This window comes from Rhamphochromis sp. 'chilingali', assembly GCF_963969265.1.
Source record: "Rhamphochromis sp. 'chilingali' genome assembly, chromosome: 4".
NCBI lineage: Eukaryota > Metazoa > Chordata > Actinopteri > Cichliformes > Cichlidae > Rhamphochromis > Rhamphochromis sp. 'chilingali'.
The window spans coordinates 37,174,116-37,198,212 of NC_137948.1; the positions used below are offsets into that span (position 1 = coordinate 37,174,116).

Consider the following 24,097-nt stretch of genomic DNA (forward strand, 5'->3'; position numbering starts at 1 on the left):
TCCCATCCAGTTTGCATTTAGTTGGACCATCATTTATTTTTCAACAGGACAAACACACCTCCAGGCTGTGTAAGGACTATTTGACTAACAAGGAGAGTGATGGAGTGCTGCGCCAGATAGCCTGGCCTCCACAGTCTCCTGAACTAAACCCAGTGGAGATGGTTTGGGATGAGATGGACCGCAGAGTGAAGGCAAAAAAGCCAACAAGTGCTCAGCATCTCTAAGAACTCTTTCAAGACTGTTGGAAAACCATTTCATGTGACTGCCACTGCTGGGGTGGCTATGGAAGGAGGTAGAGCAGATCAGCTACTGATTGGAAGGTTGGTGGTTCGATCCTTGGCTGCATAATAGTATATATATATAGATGCTAACCTCAAGTTGCCCTCCGATGCGTTCATCGGAGTGTGAATGTTGGTTAGTTTGCTCTTGAGTTTAAAGTGCTTGTATGAGTTGGTGTGGATGATGCATGTTGTATACAGCGCTTTGAGTACTCTGGGAGAGTAGAAAAGCGCTATATAAGAATCAGTCCATTTACTGCCTCATGAAGCTCATTGACAGAATTTTGAAGAATCTGTGTAAAACGTGTTGTGAGATATTTCACACTACATAATTCCATATGAGTTCATTGATAGTTTTGATGCCTTCAGTGAGAATCTACAGTGTAAATAGTTATGAAAATAAAGAAAACCCATTAAATTGAAGGTGTAGCTATATCCATATTTTTTGTTCAACATATGGCTGAAACACAGTTTCCCACTAAAATTACTAAATGATGTTAGACCAGGTGCACGGCAAGCTTATCAGTGTTGCTGATGTCCAAACGTGGTCAGAAGATCTATGAAGTCTTTATACAGAAATAGGTCATAAGATGTATGTATTTTTAAATCAAAGTATGAACACCATCCCATTCCTGAAAAGGAAGAAAAAGATTTCTTTCTACCACTCAGGAGAAGTTGTCTAGCAATCCAATGTTCAGATCTTTGAAATGGTTAAAACAATGACCTAGGAGTTGAGGACGTGGCTTAAACCACATCCCTGTCAACCAAATAATTGCTGTTCATGTTCCTGTTGAAAGTTCTGTGCTTTGCAGACTACCTTTGGGTCCAGAATAGGCATCCATATATGACAAGGTGGGAGTCTGGCCGGTCTCGTTATTGCAGCAACGACTGAGTCATGGCAACAACATCAAAGAACACCTGGTGTGTATGTGACGCCAGAGGCTTTGATACAACAGCAATATTTGACACCCTCTGAATGAAAATAGACTGAATGCACATCTCAGCATCAGCTGTTTGAAGGAGACCACAAATTAAGCTTTCACGTTAGAAGTAACAGAACAAAAAACACTACTGGTTCTTATCGAAATGTCTTGAGGTGTGTGAAATACTGAGAAGAGAACAGATTTTATTTGCATGTGTGTTTTCCATCTGCGAGACATAAAGATGGGGGTGTGATGGTTAGGGAGCTTTGCTGTGGGCCATATATGGAGTTTGAGACAAAGGTAACTACACCATAGCATATGGTGAAGTGGGAAAAATATTTTCTTGACAACAAGACAGAACAAACCTCCAAGCCCTGTGAGGGCTCTTTGAATCAGTGCGAGAGTGACAGAGTTCTGCATCTTCTGTTATCTTGTGTCCTAAGCCCACTGTAGCTGCTTTGAGATGAGCATGACAGCAGAACTAAGGAAAAGGAGCCTATCAAGTGCCAGACTAAAACACCTTCAATGCAACTGGAAAAACTTCAAGTTCAGCTCCGCACGTTTCTTCTTATTTTCCAACAATTAACACGACACCCTGCTTCTTTAATTAACTGGTCAACAGCACTACTGCTCTGCATTGACTACGATAAAGACTAGACCACATGCCGCCTAAAAAAGACCCAACACACTGCCAGAAAGCAGTAGCTGAAATCTCTGCGAGCACCAACGCCATATTCAGCAGCTATCGCTAGCCTAAAAACTCTATGGAGAGCCGCCTTGACACAATTGAGTCAACTCTGTCTAAGCTCCAGGCAGATATCCGGTCACCCGAACAGCGTCTAGATGTTATCGATGAGTCGCTTACTACAATGGACAGCCGTGTTTGTATGCTTGAAGCTACATGCAAGGAACTAATGGCGGCCACCGATAACCTGCGTTATACCAGCTAGGCCAGATGGAGGCGCACTCGCGTCGGGCCAACATCAGGATTGTTGAGTGAAGGAAGGTGCTGAAGGTGGTAAGCCAGCGGACTTTGTTTCATCTTTGCTGCTGGATGTGTTGGGGAAAGACAACTTTATTAAGCCGCTGCAGTGGTTCTTGTTCTTTTTGTTCTTTTTTTTGTTCTTCTTGCTTTTTTTTGTGGCCTTTTTCTTTTTGGCAGTGGGGTTCAGTGTTCTTGTTGTTAATTTTGTTTTAACTGTTTTTATGCCAGTCCTTTGTATAATTTTTCACCAGTCCATTTGTCATACCACCTCTCATTTAGATGCGGGGTAACAGTGCTGCTGGTTTAGGAACATGTCCTTTGACTCTTACATCATGGAATTGCAAGGGCTTAGGCAGCACTTTGAAACGTGGGAAGGTTATGTCACATTTGAAGCATTTATCTTCTGATATAATTTTTCTTCAGGAAACTCATATTCACTCCAATAAACAGAGATGTTTAAGAGTAAATTGGGTGTCGCAGGTCTACTAGTCCACTTTCACATCTAAGGCCAGAGGTGTTGCTATACTTATACCACTCCATTTATATTTGGATCCGTCGTTACTGATCCGGGTGGGAGTTTTGTTTTGGTCTCTGGGTCCATTAACTCTTTTCCACTGGTTTTGCTAAATATCTATGCCCCTAATTTTGACTGTCCTGACTTCTTTTCCAAAATATTTGACCTAATTTCTGATTATAATATGTCTAATATAATAATTGGTGGCAATTTTAACTGCCATTTTGATCCTGTTTTGGATAGATCATCTACAAAAATAGCCCCCGCTACTAGATCCATGACAGTTTTGAACAACTTGGTAAAATCACACAACATGGTAGACGTTTGGAGGATTCAGCATCCAAACGATAGGCAATATTCCTTTTTTTCACCTGTACATTGTAGCTTTACCAGAATAGATTACTTTGTTACAGATTCTAGACTATTACCTACTATTGTCAGCTCTGCTTATCATCAAATCTTGATTTCTGACCATGCCCCACTTACCATGAAAATAGATTTTAATTTACAGCCTCGAAGTTTCAATTGGAAATTCAATTCTACCCTTCTGTCAGACAAAACTTTTTCCACTTATGTTTCCACTGAGATTTCAGATTTCTTAAAACACAACGACAACGGTGAGGTCTCTGATTCCACTCTTTGGGAATCATTTAAGGCAGTATTGCGTGGCAAGATCATCTCCTTTCAAACATTTTCGAAAAAAAACTAGATTAAATTGTCTGTCCCAAATTGAGTCTGAATGATCAACATTAGAGGACTTCACCAATCTAACACAGAGGACATATCTAATGCTATTCTAAAACTAAAACTTGAATACAATCATATTTTGGGAACCCAAGTCGGAAGCGATATTATTAAATTGAAACAAAGACACTTTGAGTTTGGAGATAAATTACTTGCCAGACAATTGCCAGACAATTAAAGATTTGCAAGGCCATCGGACCATACATAAAATTGCCTCCTCTGCCTCCTCTGAATTAATTACTGATCCTAAGCTGATTAATGACAGATTCATTGAATTTTTTAGCCAACTGTACTCTTCTAAATCAAATGCCACTGACTCTGAGCTTTTTAGCTTTTTTAACTCTCTGAGCATCCCAACCCTCACAGAATCTGCCACCCAAGCGCTTGAAGCCGACTTTAGTATCACAGAAGTCAAAGCTGCTATCCTTTCTTTCCCTAGCGGTAAAGCCTGCAGACCGGATGGGTTCAACATAGAATTTTATAAAGCCCATATTGATATAATCACTCCACTTTTACTCAGAATGGTGAACTGCTCTATTGCACGGGGCTCTTTCCCTGATAGCATATATGATGCCCACGTTTGTCTTCTCCCTAAGAAGGACAGAGACCCCACCAATGTGACTTCATATCGCCCACTTAGTTTATTAAACTGTGATCAAAAAATCATTGCAAAAGTCTTGTCTTCACGCCTTAATAAATTTTTGGGCACTTTAATTCAACAAGATCAAACTGGGTTTATCCCAGACAGATTTGCTTTCTCTAATACCCGTCGTCTGTTGAATGTACTGTATGGAACAAACTCTCCAAATTCAGCTGTTATTGCACAACAAGCTTTTGATCAAATTGAGTGGAAAAACCTGTTTGCTACGCTTGAGAAATTTGGCTTTGGTAGTAATTTTACAAATTTGGAACGTATGCTTTATGCACGGCCAAGATCATCGGTACTGACAAATTTTAATAGATCACATCCATTTCTAGTTCACCGGGGGACTAGGCAGGGTTGCTGTTTATCTCCACTGCTCTTTGCTTTAGCTATGGAGCCTCTGGCTATTGCAGTTAGAAGCAGCTCTGATATTCTGGTTATATCCTGTGGTCCTGTCAAATCTACTATACCTCTATATGCAGATGATGTGGCTCTAACACTGTCTGATGCCAGGCTCTCTTTGCCTTCATCTCATTAACAAATTTGGAAAACTCTCTGGTTTCACAATTAATTGGGACAAGTCCATGTTTATGCCACTGGCAGATGGGCTCGACTTTCTCAATCATATTAACGGGGATTCAACATAAAATTTAACCCATTTGACTGCACTTTGTGTTTGTGTCTGCACTTCTGCCGGACCCTGATTCCTTCCTGGTCTTGTTCCCCCCATCTTTTGGACTTGGGGAACTCTCTGTTGCCCTGTCTGACCTCACACAAAAGATCATCTTCTTTGGACACTGGTGTTTCTTTTGAACTTTTGATTTGTACTGGCTAACTGGTGTATTTTTTCTTTTCTTTCCTGTTTTCCTGTTTGGGTCTTTTTTTGTGTGTTTGGTTTTTGTTTTCTTTTTTTCTGTGCTTAAATGTTATTATTTTTGAATCTTATGTCCTTTGTCTGGTGTGATGTTATGTAACATTGAACTTAAAATGTTATAAATAAACATTTAAAAAAAAAAAAAGATCAGAAAAGTTCAAATGTCAAAAAAGGTTAGAATAAAGAGTGTCTACTTTCTTTGTTATTCTACAAACTTAGCAAACATTAACACATTTAGTATTTTCAGACTCTTTGGAACATCTACATCAATATATTCTTAAACACAGAAAGAACTGACTGTAAGTGCTCAAGCTAAATGATTTTTAAGGAAGTTTTTGTCAGTCTAATTTTGAGCTGCCCGCAGTACAAAAGAACTTCAATTCCAATTTACTGCACCACTCAGGTAGCACCTGCTGGAGCAAAACACAAGCAGAGAGGCTAATCCTCGAAAATCCAGCAGAATCTGAGTGTTTTGTATTCGACTCTCCTGTTCCCGGATTAATTTGAGCTGAAATGAAATCTGAAATTGACTCGCTGAATACTTGCCTGTCTCTCAGTGGCAAATGGGTTCCGAAGAGGACACATACAGTATAAATACACACAATAAAAATACAGCATGACAGTTCAGGTTTTACCAAATGGACTAGGCAGCCTGACATCTTGTGGGGTAAAGAGTAATTCTACTGTCAGATTCCAAAGTACTTTGAAAACCCAGAATGTGTCTTTCTTTGTAGACATTTATCTTTATTCTCTGAACTCTCTTTTTATCATGTTTCTCTTTTTCCTGCTTTACATTGCTGTGACTTATAATTGCTGCCTTTGTATCCATTTTCCATGTTTCTGCATGGCTCTGTCTGCCACTCTCCACCTCGCCACCCCTCCGCTCCCTCATTTCATTCAGAGCAGCCTGAGAAATCTCTAGAAATCTACTCCCTCTATTTCCCACCTGTCACTGGCAATCAGGCTCTAAATCTATCCAATCCACCGATCACACAGGAACTCACCGTGACCATTTGGTAATGCTGACAAGCACGTATGAGCCTCTTTCAGGCACCAGAAAGAGGCCACGTGTGCTACCATTTACATTCCCTGTGCCTCTGAATCAAGCCCTCTTTTTCTTTATTCGTTAGAGGAGGTTTGTTGGCAGGCTGCTGCCTCTTGGTGGCTGCTTGAGGTAGGCTTGGTGCCGTTCACAGCTGGAGTTTTGTTGCTTCGTGGGGTTTTCATAATGGGAGAAGAATTCTCCTGGCACCCCTCACCATCTGTCTCAGAGACAACCCACCACCGTCCCTGCCTCCACCTTTACCTTCATCTCTAATCAGTGCTTTGTAAAAGGCCTTCAAAGTCTTCTCTATCTGTAAGCCAAGGCAAAGCAGCAATGTTGAAAACTTTTGCTACATTAACATGAGAGTTTTGTCCAAATGGAGGACGATTACTGTTAAACTCACCGTTAGTAAGTTGTGCAGAAGTTGTGCCCCAATTCAAAGCTAGGAACTGCCAAAAAACGTGACCCACAAAGATCCTCTCAGAGGATCTGAAAGCAGGCCTACCCCAAAATGGGTCAGTCTGACCTCAGAAATTTGTCAGTATGGCTTAAAAGTATTTCAGGCAGCAGTGTCTGAAACTCCCTCCCTCAGCTCCTTTCCATTGTCAGCATGAGGAGTCCTGTGTCCAACAAATCTAGTAACTTCCTAAAATTGGCAATCCAGTACAGCAATTCCATATGTCAATTTTAGATACTATTTGTGTCACTTTTTCTTGATTACAACACTAGAGAGTGTGCAAAAGGGTTCATCTTTATCCCTGTTTGTCTGGTTTGGAAGTGGGTCACAGCAGCTATCTGCCTTTTAATCTCTCACTGTGTCCTCCTACATCTTCCCATAATCCCTTTTATGTTCCTGTCAAAGAAGTGTCCTTTTGTGTTGATCACATAAAAAGAACATGGAGTTTTTATTTTGATGCATGTTGTACTGCAGATGCTTGAAATGTCCCTGCTTTGGAAAGTGGTTTACTGTAAGTTGCCCCTTCAGCTTCCTGCCGTGACCATTTTTCAAAACCAAATGTGCTGTGAGAATTATAGACCTGTAATTCAAAGTGTGTAAAAGTAATGTGGAATTGTTTCCCTAGTTGGTAAAAGCCCAGTTTACTGGTCAGTTGAATCATATCTTTTTCTTCTTTTAACGTATATGGGAAGATTTATCTGCGTTGTAGCTCAATAAAAGTGAAGTGTTTGTTGCTGACACTAAAGAAATAATTCTAATCTTTACTGGGAAGTCACATGACCAGGGATCAGCGGCCTGGAATATCTGCCACCATTGATTAATTGGGAGGTTCATACATAATAAAGTCAAGATTTCACATGCTGCACCCTTTGTTTCCTTTTTGCTGAGGCCATGGAGATATTCACTCATCAGAAAGTGACGTGAAGCTGCACTTCAAAGTAGAACACACATCCCTTTTTCTTTCACAAGACTGTTATGTTAATGCATGCACATGTCAATAAAGCTGCTGTACTGAGGCTTAGTGCTGAGCATATGTAGAGAGAGTGTAACCAGAATTATATTTTGCAAGTATTTTCAGTTCGGTTCAACTCAATTTTATTTATATAGCACCAAATCAAAGCAACAGTAGCTTCAAGGTGCTTTATTTTGTAAGGCAAAGACCCTACAGTAATACAGAGAAAACTCAACAGTCACACAAGCAGGCACTTGGCAACAGTGGGAAGGAAAAAAAATCTTTAACAGGAAGAACACCCTGAAAGAACATGGCTCAGGGTTGGAGATGGGGGAGGTTTCAGATGCAACATTTCAAATGACATCATTACACACACAAGATGTTTTCCATATCTAGTTTGAACATCTGTCTTACAAGCTACTGATGCAATAGCAATATTTCACATTTAGAAAACACATTATCAACATTAATGACTAGAGAAGATTATTTTCATGGGTAAAATCTGCTCATTTAAATTGAAAAACTGGAAGTAATGTCATTTGTTTAAGAATGACTTTGACAGTGGGTGTGTGGGAACATGTGGGAACTTGATTTGCTGTTGATCTGGTACTATAATGCATATTCTGAAGAATCAGTAAATTAAATTACAATAATCATTCCACTTATATGGGAATGCTGGACAGCTTAAACAAGTTCAAGTTATGGAGCTGGGTAGTATTTAGTATTATGTATACAGCACTGGATTAATTAGCTTAGTGAATGTCAAGTTAGTGTTGCGATCTAAAAGTGTTTAGAATATTTTTTATTTCATTCATCTCTGGAAAAGATCTAAGGTTTTAGCAAGGATTATACTAATTTAATTTATTTTTATTTGGGGCATTTGCTGTAACTTATTCTAGTTTTACTATTGCCAAAAAGTTAGAGTTAAGACTGGGTCATGATGTCATCAGCGAGTACATGCAAGAACGTGATTAGTAGAAACTCACGAGTAAGAAGAGAGAACATATGTTAGCTGTGCTTCATGTAAACTCTAAAACTGATGTGAGGGTAATAAAGTTGTCAAAACAAGAATGCAGTCATGTCTCTTTGAGGGTGCAGCATTAGCATTTACGTTAGCAATTGAGATTAAAGTTTTAAAAGTGTTGCGGGGGTTCTTTTGTCTCATTTATTCTTTATTTCTTACTTTGTTTTGCTTTGGGGGGGTTTCTGGGCTGCCATATTACATTCTCATTTTTTTACATTTCTTTGGTTGAATCTGTGAAACGTTCCAAAGATAGCACACTTTAGTAGCTATGAAAATGAACATTTTACAGCAGGTTGATTCCCACAGACCCATCACCAAAAAACTTTTCTTGGCATTGTGTGCTGGGTGTCCCTAAAAAACAAGTGGACAATTGCAGAATGAAAAAAAAGCTAGCTAAATCAAACATCTACTGCAACAGTAAATGTAGGTCCTGCCCTAAGAAACCAAAAGAAATCCAACAAAGAACTGACATAGGATATATAGAAATTCGTGCCGTCAGCGTTAATCTCGTTAAAATGACCTAAAGCCATAACCGCATTAACAGTCATTTTAACAAGATTAACGCTGACACCACTAGTAGAAATGCATCTGATACATCCAGTCGATCTACCTGTTAAGAAATATTTGCTAAAGAAGGAAACGGGGAGAAAAGGCTCAGGTTTGCCGTTTAGGTCTGATGCAGTGATGAATCCATATTTGAGTTTTTCGTTTGAATTATTGCCATTATGTATGTAGGTCACGAGAGAGGTACAAAAACTGTAAACGGACATCTGTAAAACACAGTGGAGGCTTTGTCGTGGTTTGAGGTTTCATTTTTCAACCAGTGGTGTCAAAGAAGCTTATGAATGCAGTAAAGCACCCTGAGATTTTTATTCACCATGAAATACATGGATCAAATGCCAGTGCAGTCAAAGCATACCTGGATAGAAAGGTTTAACACTATCAGTCATGGATTGGCCTCCACAGAGCCTCAACATTATCAAAGTAATGTGGGATCATTTTGACAGGGAACAAAGTAAAAGCAGCCAACATCCCTTGAGAACTATTCCTAAAGCTACTTAAGGAAATGCTCAGGCTGTGTTGACGAATAAAGATGTTCACACCAAATATTAACTTTCAAGCTCGTTAGATCTATAAACTCTGTTTTTGCTTTCTATATTGTATTTCCCAACAACAAAAACAAATGAGGGGTGACTCTAGACTTTTGCACCATACTATAGTGAAAACTGTCACTGCCCTTGTCAGTCCGTCAAGTCCGTCAACTTTGTCCACTTCGGTGCATCTGTCCTCTGTCGCACAAAACAAACAGAAGCGGTGGCAGTCATACCCGCTATGCCTGATGTCTTTCCATTAAATTCCACTCATGCAGGATAGGAAAACCCTAAAGCAGAAATATGAAAAGATTGAGGCAGCAAAATGGTGAGTGACAAAACAGCTGATGCTGAAAAGCAGAGATGGAAATAGATGAAACAAAAATTGAAGCGACAAAATGGAGAAATAAAAAGAGTAATGTCGAGAAATCACTAGAGAGGGGAGGCTGGGGACACAAGACAAACACGAATAAATAAATGACAGACGGAGCGAGAAATTCAAGCAGTTGAAAGGCAGAGGCAGCACACAGACGGCAAATTTGCAAAATTACTAATATCTGATATTGCCATCAATAAAAGCAGAGCTGACTCTCTATTTTAAGTTTGGTTTTTTTCTTGTTGTTTTTTTTGGAAGAGGCAAGAATTCACTTCATCTAATTTATAATAATAATGGATTGGATTTATATAGCGCTTTTCAAGGCACCCAAAGCGCTTTACAATTCCATTATTCATTCACACACTGGTGGAGGCAGCTACAGTTGTAGCCACAGCTGCCGTGGGGCAGACTGACAGAAGCGAGGCTGCCATATCACGCCATCGGCCAACACCAGTAGGCGGCAGGGTAAAGTGTCTTGCCCACGGACACAACGACCAGGGCAGAGAGCCCGGGGATAAAACCGGCGACCTTCCGGTTACAGATGCGCGTCCCAACCCCCAGCGCCACGGTCGCCTCAATTTGCCCCTAAACTCTTAAACATGGCAGCATCTTTATCGTTAGACATTTGCATTCAAGTGTTAAGACAATGTTTTTCTATATTTTAAAATATGTCATGATCATTTTCAACAGAGAATTTTTAGGAAATTTACCAGACAGATAAGTCTAGACTGTTTGTGTATATAGTAAGTGTTAATATGACTGTGAAGGTTCTCATCGTAGTCAAAGGAGCTTGCAAAGAAAAGCGTCTGGACTTCTTTAGTTGCTTGAAGACGTTTCACCTCTCATCCGAGAAGCTTCTTCAGTTCTAAGGTCAAATGGTGGAGAGTCCCAGATTTAAACCTAGTGGGAGTATCCCCCCCACAGAGGGACAAAAGGACCCCCTGATGATCCTCTAATCACCTGAGCCAAGGTGTGAAACTGGGTGTGGGTCCCAATCAGCTAGGGTTTTGGGTGAGCTCATTGTGAAACCTGGCCCCACCTTATCATGCGAATTCCTGAGCTCACATCCTGAGGCCCAGGATGTGAGTGGGCGTTAAGGCGTCTGGGGAGGGAACTCAAAACTGGATTATAGATGGCAGACAGTTGGTGTCGTAAACCACCGCCTCTGTTCAAAGATGGTCGCTCACAGTGGACATAGATGGCTTCTTAAGTAAGTGTTAATATTGATGTTGATACTGGATGCCCAAAAGTGTCAGAATTATCTGACTGGATCTTTCCAGAAAGCTTTCCACCACACTTACAACCATGATAGCATCAGTGGGGTTCAAAACATTATTGTCCAAAGCATCATTGTACAGCATGCCATTTCTGTTAATTGGTGTTAAGGGCTCTAACGCAGTTAGAAACAACCATACACCAATATGGTGTACAATTTATATGCTTTATATTTGTTATATTTGTTATACATGCATGCATAAACTGATAAATAAATACAGTGATAATAACACTCAAAGATAAAAAATAATGAGCATAAATGTAGAATAATGCAAATAATGTTCTGCTCTGTTGTGACCTGTGTTCTTGTACGTGTAATTTAAATAACTAATATTTCCTATTTCCTGGTCTCTGAGGTCATCAGGTGGAGATCTTTTAAATGTTCCTAGAATCAGATCTGAGTATTGCTCAGGATTTTTTCACTTACTCTGGTCCTGTTCTTATGAACAAGCTGCCTGCTGACCTGAGATCAGTTACATCTGTGCATATATTCCACATATACTGTAAACTTACATAGGTTTTTATGTTTTTAATTTCCGTGTTGAGCACATTGAGTTTACATATAATGAATTCTGCTATATGATTAAAATTGTCATTGTCATTGCGAGCAGTGTATGCAGTGTTTCCCCTAAGACAAGGACCTGATTGATTTACTAGCAGACAGTCCTCACACCCTTATTTTAACAAGCTTGCAGCCGCCAAAGCCGAGGTTCAACCGCCAACCTGTTTTCTCTGATCCTGTCAGTGTTGTCATGCTGTGGTGGGACAAAGCCATAACTTCACTGTCTTGGTTTGCAGCTTTTCCCCTGTGAGCTGATTTCTGTGTCACTACAGTGAATTCACTCAGGCTTCAGGACAGAACAAGGACTGCCACTGTAAACTACAGTAAAAGACAATGGAACTGAGTATCAGTGAGTGAGCCCATCCAAGGAACTGAGTGAAGAGACAGTTCATTCTCTCTGTTGTTTATATAGCCTATATAGTATGATTTACTTCTGTAGTCACAAAATCTCCTTTTGTGCACACATGCACATGTCCCCAGCAAGAACTTCAGCCTTTAATAATCGTTGGAGAATGATTTAGTTTTTAGTAGTCAGAAGCTGGACCATTTGTCCTGTAGAACAAACTTTTCATGAACTTTTTAAGTTGTAACCTGTCAGCCAAATTCTGCACAGCTCTATTAGCCCGCAAGTGGGATATTTGTCTGGAAACAATTAATGCAGTGAAACAATAAAATATTCAGTCTTGTTCATTTAATTAATCATTTCTGCATTCTCTATATTAGTGCCTGTGTTTTCAGCTGAAATCTGCCCGCCTGTCACTCCTCTTATCGACCCACCGCCGCCTCCATCATTTCATTATTCCCATGAATCCTGTCTGCCTCGGTGTCTTTTACAAGGCCCCTCTGTTTTAATGTGATGGACAGAGTGGATGAAACACAGTGTTCTTGTGACAGCTCCAACACTCTGCCTCCAATTGACCTGGTCCCCATACTACCACAGTTAGTCCCGTTTATGGACAGTGGAAGCCATAAATCTATGGTACAAGTGGACAGAGTCAGAGCACAGTCAAAGAGAAGGAGCATGAAGGCTACACTCAGGTTTCCAAATCCCACTTCCTGACTTTGTCACCTCTGATAGTCCCAACCTATACATTAAAATAAGGAAGATAATAATCTTGGCCTGATCTAAGACTGCTACAAATACTACGGTAAATTGCTCGATTGTTAACTATTTTATTCCTTTAGTCCTTTGTGCCTCAGCTGGTGTATTTGACTCTATAGTCTCTGTATTGAATAGAGAATCAGGCTGTTTAGTCAGTGTATTAAAAGTGGAGCCTTAAAACATATTGGTGCACATATGGCTGTACCACTCATTACTGGGGGTTGTAACTGTGTTAAGTCTAAGCTAATCGTATTGTGAAGCATAAACAAATGTAATTACCTTTCAAGTGTATCAATTGATGTAATTATAACCACATCAATTAAAAGTGGGAGCTCATCTAAAGAGGGTTTATGCAAAGAAAGGTGGCATCCTTTCACAAAGTTATTTTTGAAGGGCTCATTTCATAATGACGTAACACTCCGATTTGTACTTTGTGGAGTCTTCTGGCCTCAGATGACATTTAATGTAAATACATGCTTCAAATCCTAAGAAATAAACAGGCTGATGAAGAGATCGTGTTCTTATTGTTAGGAAAGACATGAATTATTGGCAGTAATGTCCATATACTATACTGCAGTAGCCCATGTTTACACTTCATGAAAACCAGAGTTTATTTACTGATTTACTGTTAATAAAAAAATGCTTTAAAAAATGTAAAGTTTCCCTGATGTTGCTATTATACTGAATGAATTCAGACTGTGATTCATGCTTTTATTTTTGCTGAGTTACTGTACTGATCTTATAAGAGATATCTATCAGAAGTCAGTGAATAGTGTTCAAATTGTTCAAAATGCAGCAGCAAGACTTTTCAGAAGAACCTAGAAAAGTGAACATATTAAGTCACTTGTAATGACTCTGCCCATGCTCTCGATTTGTTTAAGAAATCATCTTTGATAATTACTTTTAAAGTCCCTAATGGCCTGGTTTCAGAAGACATACTGGAACTGTTATCCATGTACCAACTGGCAGAGGTGGGACCAAGTCATTGTTTTGCAAGTCTCAAGTAAGTCTCAAGTCTTTATCCTCAAGTCTCAAGTCAAGTCTCAAGTAATGTCAGGCAAGTCAGAGTCGAGTCTCAAGTCACTGGTGTAAAAGTCCGAGTCAAGTCTCAAGTCTGAAACTTTGAATTTCAAGTCCTTTCGAGTCTTTAAAAAAAAAAAAAAAAAAAGCATGTTGCAGTTATGCTAAATGTAAATATTAGACCATGTAATTTTAAAATCTGTGTTTTTCTCAACACATGACAAAATAGTGAACTTAGAAAATATACACAAATTGTAAAATTGCACCTCTTTAAAATGCAGCTCAATTAAACCTAGCTCCAAGAATAATTTTCACCGACGGTTCTGAGATAAGCTGCATGTTATTCTTGGATGCGGTTGTAGGACCAGCTTTAAAATCGCATGACAAAAATATCATACATATTAAAAAAAACTGCATCACCAACGTAGCCTGGACAACATTTGCTAGTTAGATGAAGTCAGCTATCTCATCGTAGCATATTTATATGCATATTTATAATCATACGGTTCTTGGAGTGAGTGCATACACTCATGAAGTTTAGTAACTTCAGGTCACTGCAACAAGCCCAGGTACAGTTTACCTACGGATGGGTACAGGACCTTGAAATGCACCGTGTAGAACGAAAGACCATCGTACATATCATAAGTTTACCAGTCTCACAAATTGTCGTCATAAATACACATTCCTTAACCGTTTATTAATAGGACCTTTGAGCTCAACGGTAATTAATTAGTAGTGGAAATAATTTCTGGTAGCATCACAGAAATGTAGCAGTGACAATAATATTGTATGCTGTAATCGTACTGGGCAATTAGTGATACAAAAACCCTGTTTTATCCTGTGAATAAAAGTATATGTTTTTCAAATTCAAATTCAAATTCAAATTCAAATTTTATTTGTCACGTACACAGTCATACACAGTACGATATGTAGTGAAATGCTTGGACAACTGCTCGTGACCTAAAGAAAACAAAAAAGGAAAGGCTATGAATAAGATAGGAAATAAATATGAAAAATTAAAAAGGGTAAATTTAACTAGGAAGGAATAAAATATAAATTAAGGTTAAAAATGAAATAACTGTACAACACAAATTAGAATGAAGGGTAAATTTAACTGGGAAGAATAAGATAAAATATATAAATTAAAGTTGAAAATAAAATAACTGTACAACAAAATACACAATACACAATATAGAAGTTTTTGTCAATGTACCATAATAACAGAAGCGAAACGCAATATTGTGTCAGGACAATTCACTATTTATGCACAATAAATAAAGGAGCATAGCGCGACAATTTCTGTTCAGCGCCAGACTTGCTTGTAACCTATATCACCAATTATGTTAAGAAAAATGACGCATTAACTACAACAGCAGACTGACCTTTGTGTAAATGCTTGGAGCAGACTAACCTGTGAGCTGGAGTGTTCTGGGACGTTATATTTGGTCTTAGAATGGCTGCAATCCAGGACACCCGTCGCCTCTTTGTTACTTCGGAAACATGGCTCGAACAATTTCTCTTCAACGACGTAATCCGATAACAACCGATCTCTTTACCCGTCGGCTTCCCGTGGCTGTCATGCGACCGGCTATTGCAGTTAATAATACAACAGCTTCTTGACATTTTTGTGTTTCTTTTTATCGCTGTATAACTGATTTTAATTGAAAGCCTAGTACCGCTTGCCACGAGTTCCCAGAATCCTTTGCGGTTCTACCCGTGAATGACGTCACATTTTCAATCTCTATATAATATGCATGTTAAATTTTATATTTGGGGTAAAATATCAAGTCTTTTCAAGTAAACCGGTTCAAGTCCAATTCAAGTCCCAAGTCATTGGTGTAAAAGTCCAAGTCAAGTCACAAGTCTTAGAACATTTTTTCAAGTCAAGTCTAAAGTCATAAAATTAATGACTCGAGTCTGACTCGAGTCCAAGTCATGTGACTCGAGTCCACACCTCTGCCAACTGGGGCTCAGTGTGAGATCCTCTGACAGGAACTTGCTAACAGGTCACACCTCATAGTTAAAGACAAAAGATGGCGGAGCATGTGCTATTAGGGGCTACTCTGTAGTGGAATGATCCAAGTAGTGGAGAATTCTGACTCGCAGTATCTTCTTCTTATTGATCATTGTATTGATCACTAAAGACTTACTTATATACTGCTATAAATGTTATTATAGGCTGCATATCTGTGACATGCTGATCTTGCCTCCATTTTATTCCTTATAAATTGTTTTTGTTTTGATTTATTCTTTACTGTGGATTCACCATAGAAGCATATTTTAACTGATATGCTGTGCTATGCTATAGTATACTATTCTATGCTATGATATGCATGTTGTGCGATGCTGTGCGATGCGATGCTATGCTATGCTATGCTATATTATGGTATACTATTCTATGATACGCAATGGAATGGTATACTATTCTATGATATGCTATGCTATGGTATGCATGCTATGCTCTAATATGAAATGACCGATTCTAAACTTCATTATTTTCAAATAAACTTTCTTATTCATTTTTTATTACAATAAAAATACTTTGTGAATCAAATATGATTATATATGATTTTATGTATTATACCATAGTGATAACAATGCTGTGTAATTAAAGGCACAGACATGCAGATGTACTCCTCTAGCATTGGTCCTCTCACCATCAATCACTGACTAAATTCAGTCATTCTGGTCAGTGAGCTATAGAATGGAACAGCTGCAACCTTTGCTAACAATCAAACAGTATATGTAATGAGCGTGTATTTGTATTGTGTCATAACTAATTCATACCAGCATTTTAAGTTAAATGTAGCTTTCACACCTAATAGCAAAGCCACAGTAGTTTGGCCACAAGTGCACTGCTTTAATCTTCGCAGGATGGACTCTCTCGTGATGCTGTAGGTTTTTCAAATACAGAGAGAACCAGCTGTCTCATTGGGTTGTGACCTATGTCTCCCCAACCAACCATTCAGATCACCTTCACCGCATGACTATACCACTAACTCAGTCAAGGGTTACTGGTCACACATATTCTAAAAACTATTCATCATCTTTGTTCTCATTTAATAAACCACAACCGCTCTGAAGAGCATAAAAAGAAAAATCCCTCATTCTGTAGCCACTGTGGGAAATTGATTTTACATTCGGAGAGAACTTTCAGTCTGCATTGAAATGCTCAGGTTGTTTACTTGAAACAGATTGGTCTCAGCGTTCTCCTGGAGATGTGTTAAAGTCACACAGTCACACTTTTCCATCCACTTCACAGAAGGTCAGTCCCAGACACTTTCAACGGCATATCTGTATTCATCACATCTCCATTCACAGCAAACAAGCAACCCGCGGGCAGCCAGCGGCGCGGTGTCATCTCTCTGCAGGTACTGCATGTATGGCCTCTGGCTTTTATTCCAACAACATTTGGTTGTGTGTATATCATAGCGACATTTGCATTCAACCCCTGATCTGTCCAGCTTGAAGAGATTTGCTTGCAAATGTGAGCTTCTCTTTCTTGGCAGCCGTGTCAGTTGTGATCTTTTTCATACTTCAAGCAGTTTCTTGTTGTTTTGTAAATCTAAAGCAGAGAAAAGTGACCCAGACCGATTGGGTAGGAAGTTATTTTACTCATTTTTCTTACAGTTTTCAAGGAGAAAAACAACTGTGGAGAAGACTGAGCAAACACATAGAGGGAAGGGACAGATGGAGGGGTGGGGGTGGGGGGGGGGAGTAAGAGTAGGAAGATGTGGGTCAAGATGGTTCATTCTGTGCAGACTTCACAGGAACAAGGACAGAGCCTCCTTCATGAAGTCACAGAGCATCAGCAGCACCTGAGGTTAGTTTAGGTCTTCCAGGTAAAGTTTGCCATTTTAATCATCGTTAACCTCCAGTGATAACAAAGAAATTAGAAAAACAGGTAAACACAATTTCAACTTTGCACAGTGAGTCTTTAACATTTTAATTTTTCCCACTTGCCAGCAAAATGACAAAAGATCTCAGCACACACAACAACCAAAATCCACAATAATCTTAAGTGCTCATTTGTCACATAAAATTCCTTTCATTTCTTGTAACAATTTCATTTGAACATAACACAGATTTAAAGTAGAAAAATAAATTTCGTATTTCATACATTTTTCTAAAGCCAATGTTTTGAGTGCATAACAGCTGGTGCTGTCAGCAGATGACATCTGAAAATGAAACCACTGCGCTGTGCAAAAAGAAGCTGAAAAACTGGCTCGAAAATCGTGCAGACTCCCGTGTTAAAATACCACATAAACAGGTTTACAGCCTTGAACAAGGGCAGTTTTTGTGCCTAGAGTTTCTTTTCCCATTTATAAAAACTGCTTTGCAGTGGAATTTTTATCTAGCTCATCATTTAAATTTTTTTAAGGCTTAACATTTGTCCTATCAGGAGCATCCACTCATTAATAACTGACAGCTATGCAACTAGCTGTCTCCAAGACTTCACATCAGCTAATTTGATTCGATGACCTAGACCCTTCACCTGTATTTGTGGCAATAGTGCCTCTTGTAGCATTTTAATTGCAGTTATCTTAGATGTAAGATGCTTTGTGGTTCAATAAATCCAAGACATTTTTGCTGAGGGAAAATTTAGTATTTCATCTGTATGTTACTTAACACTAGATAACCAGTATCTGCGTCTATGCAGCTCAGCTATAGACTCTGTTGTGGAAGTTTTCCATTAAATAAAGCCTGCAGATGAGCGGTGAGCGGTAGCTAACATTCTTTAATCAAAAACTCAAAGAACATAAAAACCCAAGCTTGTGGCGAGCCTGCATGATCGCGGGGCAGACGGTCAGCAGAGTCTCCTGAGCCTAACATGGCTCTCAGTTAAATACCTTCTTCAAGATCAAAAGGCAGTACACAGCTGTTTCACACTTTAAGGTTCACACTCCCTTGCTCCCTCCCAATGTTTACAAAAGATTCTTCCTGTGGAGTTGTCTGCTTCCCTCAACTTCCTTACTAGACCCCCACCATTTGTCTTATAGTATGAGTGTGAAACATGTTTAAAAATCCAGTGGCACCAAGGCATCATACAATAAAATAATGTGATTAATACATAAGTAAAAGAAATTCCTATAGACTCAGTGGACCAGCCTTGCTAACTAAGCTTGCTACATTAGCACCTAATTTCTGAATTTCACCCTCTTCTCTTGTGGCTCTAAAAGACGAACACAACAATGGCCAAACATTAAATCATGTCTTCGGAATGGAAGTCCAAAAACAGATGATGTCTAGATCCCTCTTTTACAGTCTGTGTTGATCAGTGGTAGGTGAGGCGTTGTGGAACACAGATAAGTCTGAGTCACCGTTATTCCTTCTGCATCCAGAATTGCTCCACCAAAATGAATCGGTCCATTTTTCTGCAGGTAAAGGTAAAATATTACATTCAGCTGGATACCAGCTTTGTCTCAGGTGCTTGGATGTGGTCGTCTTTAGGGGGTACTCATGGACACCAGCTGGTGAGGGGATACAGGATGCAGTGGACAGTCTTAAACCTGCAGAACACATAAGTCATGATTAATAACTCAGAGGTGGTTAACAGCTATTGTTAATGATGGTGGGGGGGGGGAAGGCTTTTTCTCTAAAGGACTGGGTGACACCTATTGGAATTATTATTTTTAGTAAGGCACTGAATCTTATTGGCTCCTTCCACACATTTCCCTGTGTGTGCACAAAGCTGAATGATTTAATAGGTATCAACTCACCACTGGTGACAATAAACAAATCACCTGGAAAAGAACGTGTGTGAATTATTATCCTTACTTTTATCATTCTTTTCTGGGAATGGGAACTTCTGAAATCTATCTATTAAATACCAAAAATGGCCTGCACAAATATCTACAGCAGCAAAGATTACAGCAGAGCATCTGTGTTTCTTAAATGTTATGCTCCTCATTCACAGTGTGATAAAGCAGTGGGTCCTAAAGTGCTGAGATTAATAAATAAAATTAATAAATAAATATTACACTAACATAGTTAATTCCTTATTGAAAGTCAAAACTGTATTCTGGCTAAGATGTATATAAACATTTTTAAGAAAAAGCAGGCTCATGAAAGTCAGCCCCACTTGACAAAGTTAAATCTACAGTGCTGCTCATTAATGTTATAAAGGTGAAAACTGGGTATTTATAGTATGCACGGTGCGCTGGGTCGTCTGTTGATTTGCATGTGTAAACACTTATCTGTGGCTCTGTACTTTCATCTAACAGCAACTGCAGAATGTCAACTAGAGGGCATCTGATGAATATCTTGTGCAATTATCCATTAATAATTTCATATTTTCCTATTATTTATTTTTACTTCCAGAAAAGAGATTATGTTCTGGCCCCTTTGAGCTAGAGTCGCACAAGGGAGAACAGGGTTTGGAGACCACAGCTGGACAGCAGGACCAAAATTATTGTGACTGTTTGCAATGACCCTGCATGTCTTTGAAATGGTTGCTCCGAAGCAGGGACCAAGTCTGCAGAACAATTCTGCTGTGTCAGGACGGCGATAAAACAGAAGTAAGATGGAGTCAGTTTTTTTATCAGTCTGCAACTGAATATTGTTAAGCTGGAAATTACATGCAATCTGTTTGTGATAATATGGCAATTAACGGCAACGAATCAGCAAGACCTGCAGATCTGTTGCCATGTGCATACAAAGAAATTCATATTAAACAGAAAATTGCATTAGCTGCTTATATTCAGAGTGCAGCCTGAACCTCAAAGATTTGAAACAAAAGAAATTCCAACACAGAGAGAAGTGAGTTAACCGCAAAATGACTTAGGAGATCAGCAACCCTGCTTTTATATTGGAATATAAGCTAAATAAATAACCAATAACCAAAATAAAGCCATGGTAACCAGCAGAATTGAAATGTTTCTTAGTTGCAAGGAAACATTGCCAGAATATATTGATATTATATATATAAATTACCTAACATACAAGTTCAAACTTGTGTGAATGAACCATTAGTTTGTCTGTTAACAGTTGGCAGGAAAAACACCATTTTTCCATTATATACAGTTCAAGCCTTTGTACAGACAGATGAACCTGTGACCTACTCCTCTCAGGCTGAAGGGAGGGCAAACACAACCGTGCACTAAACCAGAGGATGGGAGCAAATGGAAATGCCACTGTGAAGCATTTGTGGTGATATGTTCTTACAGCTGAGGATGAAGGAAACCGGAAAAGACAAACACATCTGTTGTTCCATTGTGTTACATCAAATTGCTTTTATCTGGGAGTGAAGATAGAACAAGATCAACTGGAGCCAGAGGGCTGTCATGCCTTAACGTAAGATCATGAGAGACAAAACTGAAAACTGGAGATTGGAGCTGGAGATTTCTACAGCAAATACCTTTAGTAAACAAGAGCTTTATCACTGAAGACGCACAATAAATGCATAAGCCTAAAATTATAATAATTATAAAACACTTACAGTATTTTTTACATATTTATCTTATTTTATTAATTGTTTAGGGGTTTTTTGCGGTGGAGAAAGTCGTTTTTCCATTCTCAGTAACAATATCGATATTGTCCAATATCACACAATATCGATATTTTTTGGTATATTTAATTGTGAGCATTTTGTAGACAGACATTATGTCTCCCCTTGACAATTTGTTATGATAAGGTAAATAATAAACTGAAGGCTAAACAAATGACGTGTCATTTGTTATGTGCATTTGATGTCCTAAATCCTGGAGCTTTTCATGATTCCCTCTGCTAGATATCGCCATCAGGTCAAAATGAGGCCCATTACTGCTTTGATACACTTCAGTCAGATTTTAAGGCAACTGCAGCACAGAGTCGAGTCTTCCCTGATACTAGTGCTCCTGTGCTTTTAGATTAGAGGCACTTATCTGGGCTGCTCTTTCTGTAACGAAACATTGCTGGACCACAGGGTTTGTAGTTGTCCCTGGGAACCATAATTCATAACGCGTGTCCTTGACCTGTGATTCTTTTGTGACCTTCACATCAAACCCCCATCTGCTTCCGTTTAACCTGTTCCCATGTGTCTGAATAAGTGACGCATCCAGTGGCTCAGGAAGGCCGGCAAGTTGATCCCTGATTGCCTCCTCGGGCAAGATACTGAACTTTTAGTGAGTCCAAGAGCAAAAAGAATGCACGGGGAGAAGCTGCTAGACATTATGCAGCACTACACTGCATAATCATACAGCATTCATCTGTTGAATGGTCTTAGTAACGCTCATGTTTTATGCTGTTTTCACACATCAGTAGGGTCATATTGTGGGGTGCAGTAACTTTTGCAGACTCTGAGGGGAGCGCTGTTTGTAAAACACGTACTTGGCATTCATAGGACAGAGGTTAAAATGTAATGCTCTGCTCAAGGAGTGAGGCATTGTCCTGCAAAACAAACCTTAACATTACTGTGACACAACCCTGCTAAATTGGCCAAACACATATTCAAAATTGCTTTGTGTAGTTAAAAATTACTTCTACTAAATATGGGGGGGAAAATGCAACCAAAAAATGAAAGAAGAGAACTCAGGTACTTTGAAAAAGCAATAAAATGCCTAGAGACACTGTATTCACGCTGAGAAAAAAGCACAAGCACACAGAGATACAGAGCTCTTCTTACATGATCCACTCTATCTCCAGTGCCTCGACCTGGATTTTTATGCTCAGTTTTTGGTCATTATGTAGTATCGCAGTTGCACTCATGATCATTTTAGACTATGTGAGTATTATAACCTGTCGTGTAGTGGTTTTGGCATCCAATAAGCCTTTAAAACCAAGCCGCATGAAAATCCTACAATAATTAGAGTTTGATCCATTAGTCTTTAAAAGCGACATATGTTTTTTTAATGTTATGTCATTTATGTGCAAAGGGAGCCAGTGGAACACTAAACACAATAATGTCAGCAAGGACACATTTCTTAGTACCCCTCATTTACGAATGAATATTGCGAGAAACAAACCTGGAGGGATCGTCCTCCTTCGAGAAGCTCCCTTTTACCTCGATGCTGTTCATCTTATTCTCGAATATCCCATAGCTCAGTGTCACCTGCAGATTAGAAAACACATGAGAGTAGGAAGAAGTGCATTTGCTTGGACACCTGTGTATAAAACCGCCTGCTACTACCTGCTGTGGTATGCTTCTCTGGCTGATGAGCAGCAGGTTTTCCAGGTGTGAGTGGAATAAAGTACAGTGGACCATGGAGATTCCCAGTCGCTTTTCCACAATAAAGCCCACAGTGCAGTCATCAGGAAGACGGATCTTAGCTGAAGTTCTCATGAACTGGGAGCCACTGACATACACAGGGAAAAAGAGCCTTTCTCAATATTTTCTCACATAACAGAGTGTGCAATACATCCACATTTACTGTGGGAGAAATTTAGCACCATAAACTGTCCAACCTTTATCTGAAAACATGTGGTTGGGCCCATTGACTGTTTACTGTGCATATTTTACTGCTGACCTTTTCCAAAGAACTATTTTAGATTGGTTCTCTAGCTCTACCTGTAGCCCTGGGCAGCTATTAGTTCCAGCTCTTTGAGAGAAGTACAAATACAAAGTTTCAGAGACAGACTGAGAAACCAAAAAGTCAAAACAGATACAGCACCAATTTTGTCAGTCAAAAGATTAACAAATTGCTACAAGATAATTTACAGAATGAAAATCATGTTGTAGTTGTCGTAATCAAATTAGCCACTGAGACCATAAACACAGCAATAAATAATTTTGGTGGAAAACCAGTCCTGTTGGTATTTGGAGCAGTAAAAAGTAAGAGGAGATTTATTAAGATTCGCAACAAGCAATTTACTCTAACTCTGCTGATGTAGCAATGAAAAAGTATCTCTTGTGCTTTGTGTTTGATTTGACAGCATTAAGTGAACTGATGAGGCAATGCAGAGGTTTAAGAGCGTGTGTAGGAATTTCAGTTGACCCCGTGGTGTACAGAGCAAAATGACACAAGAACAGAGCAAACGGAGCGATGAAGTTGGAAAGTTTATATCATTGAGCATTAATGCAAGTTCCCTACAACAATGTAAAGAACAGGAGGTCGTCTAAAACTAGAAAATCTGCACACTTATTAAACAAGAAGCCATTTTTACAAACAAATGTTTAAAACCAGTGAAAAAATATGTAAAAGCCCCAAACATGTTTGGTTTGAATTCATATCAGCATTACATAGATGCAATTGTCTGTGTGCTTGTGTTTTTTTTCCTCACTGTCTTATCATCATCGTCCCTATAAAGCACACACA

The 24,097-nt window shown here is 39.1% G+C and overlaps 1 protein-coding gene across 1 annotated transcript in view; it reads right to left on the minus strand.

The window, feature by feature from the left end:
- Positions 1–17,658: 17,658 nt before the first annotated feature.
- mfng (MFNG O-fucosylpeptide 3-beta-N-acetylglucosaminyltransferase) overlaps positions 17,659–24,097 on the minus strand; it is a 29,892-nt gene continuing 23,453 nt past the window's right edge. The window contains exons 6-8 of the mRNA XM_080880998.1: positions 22,972–23,137; positions 22,808–22,893; positions 17,659–19,375 (exon numbers count right to left, since the gene is read on the minus strand). Of these exons, the coding sequence (XP_080737124.1) occupies positions 19,324–19,375; positions 22,808–22,893; positions 22,972–23,137 (304 nt within the window). The 3' untranslated portion in view covers positions 17,659–19,323. The remainder of the gene's footprint in view (positions 19,376–22,807; positions 22,894–22,971; positions 23,138–24,097) is intronic.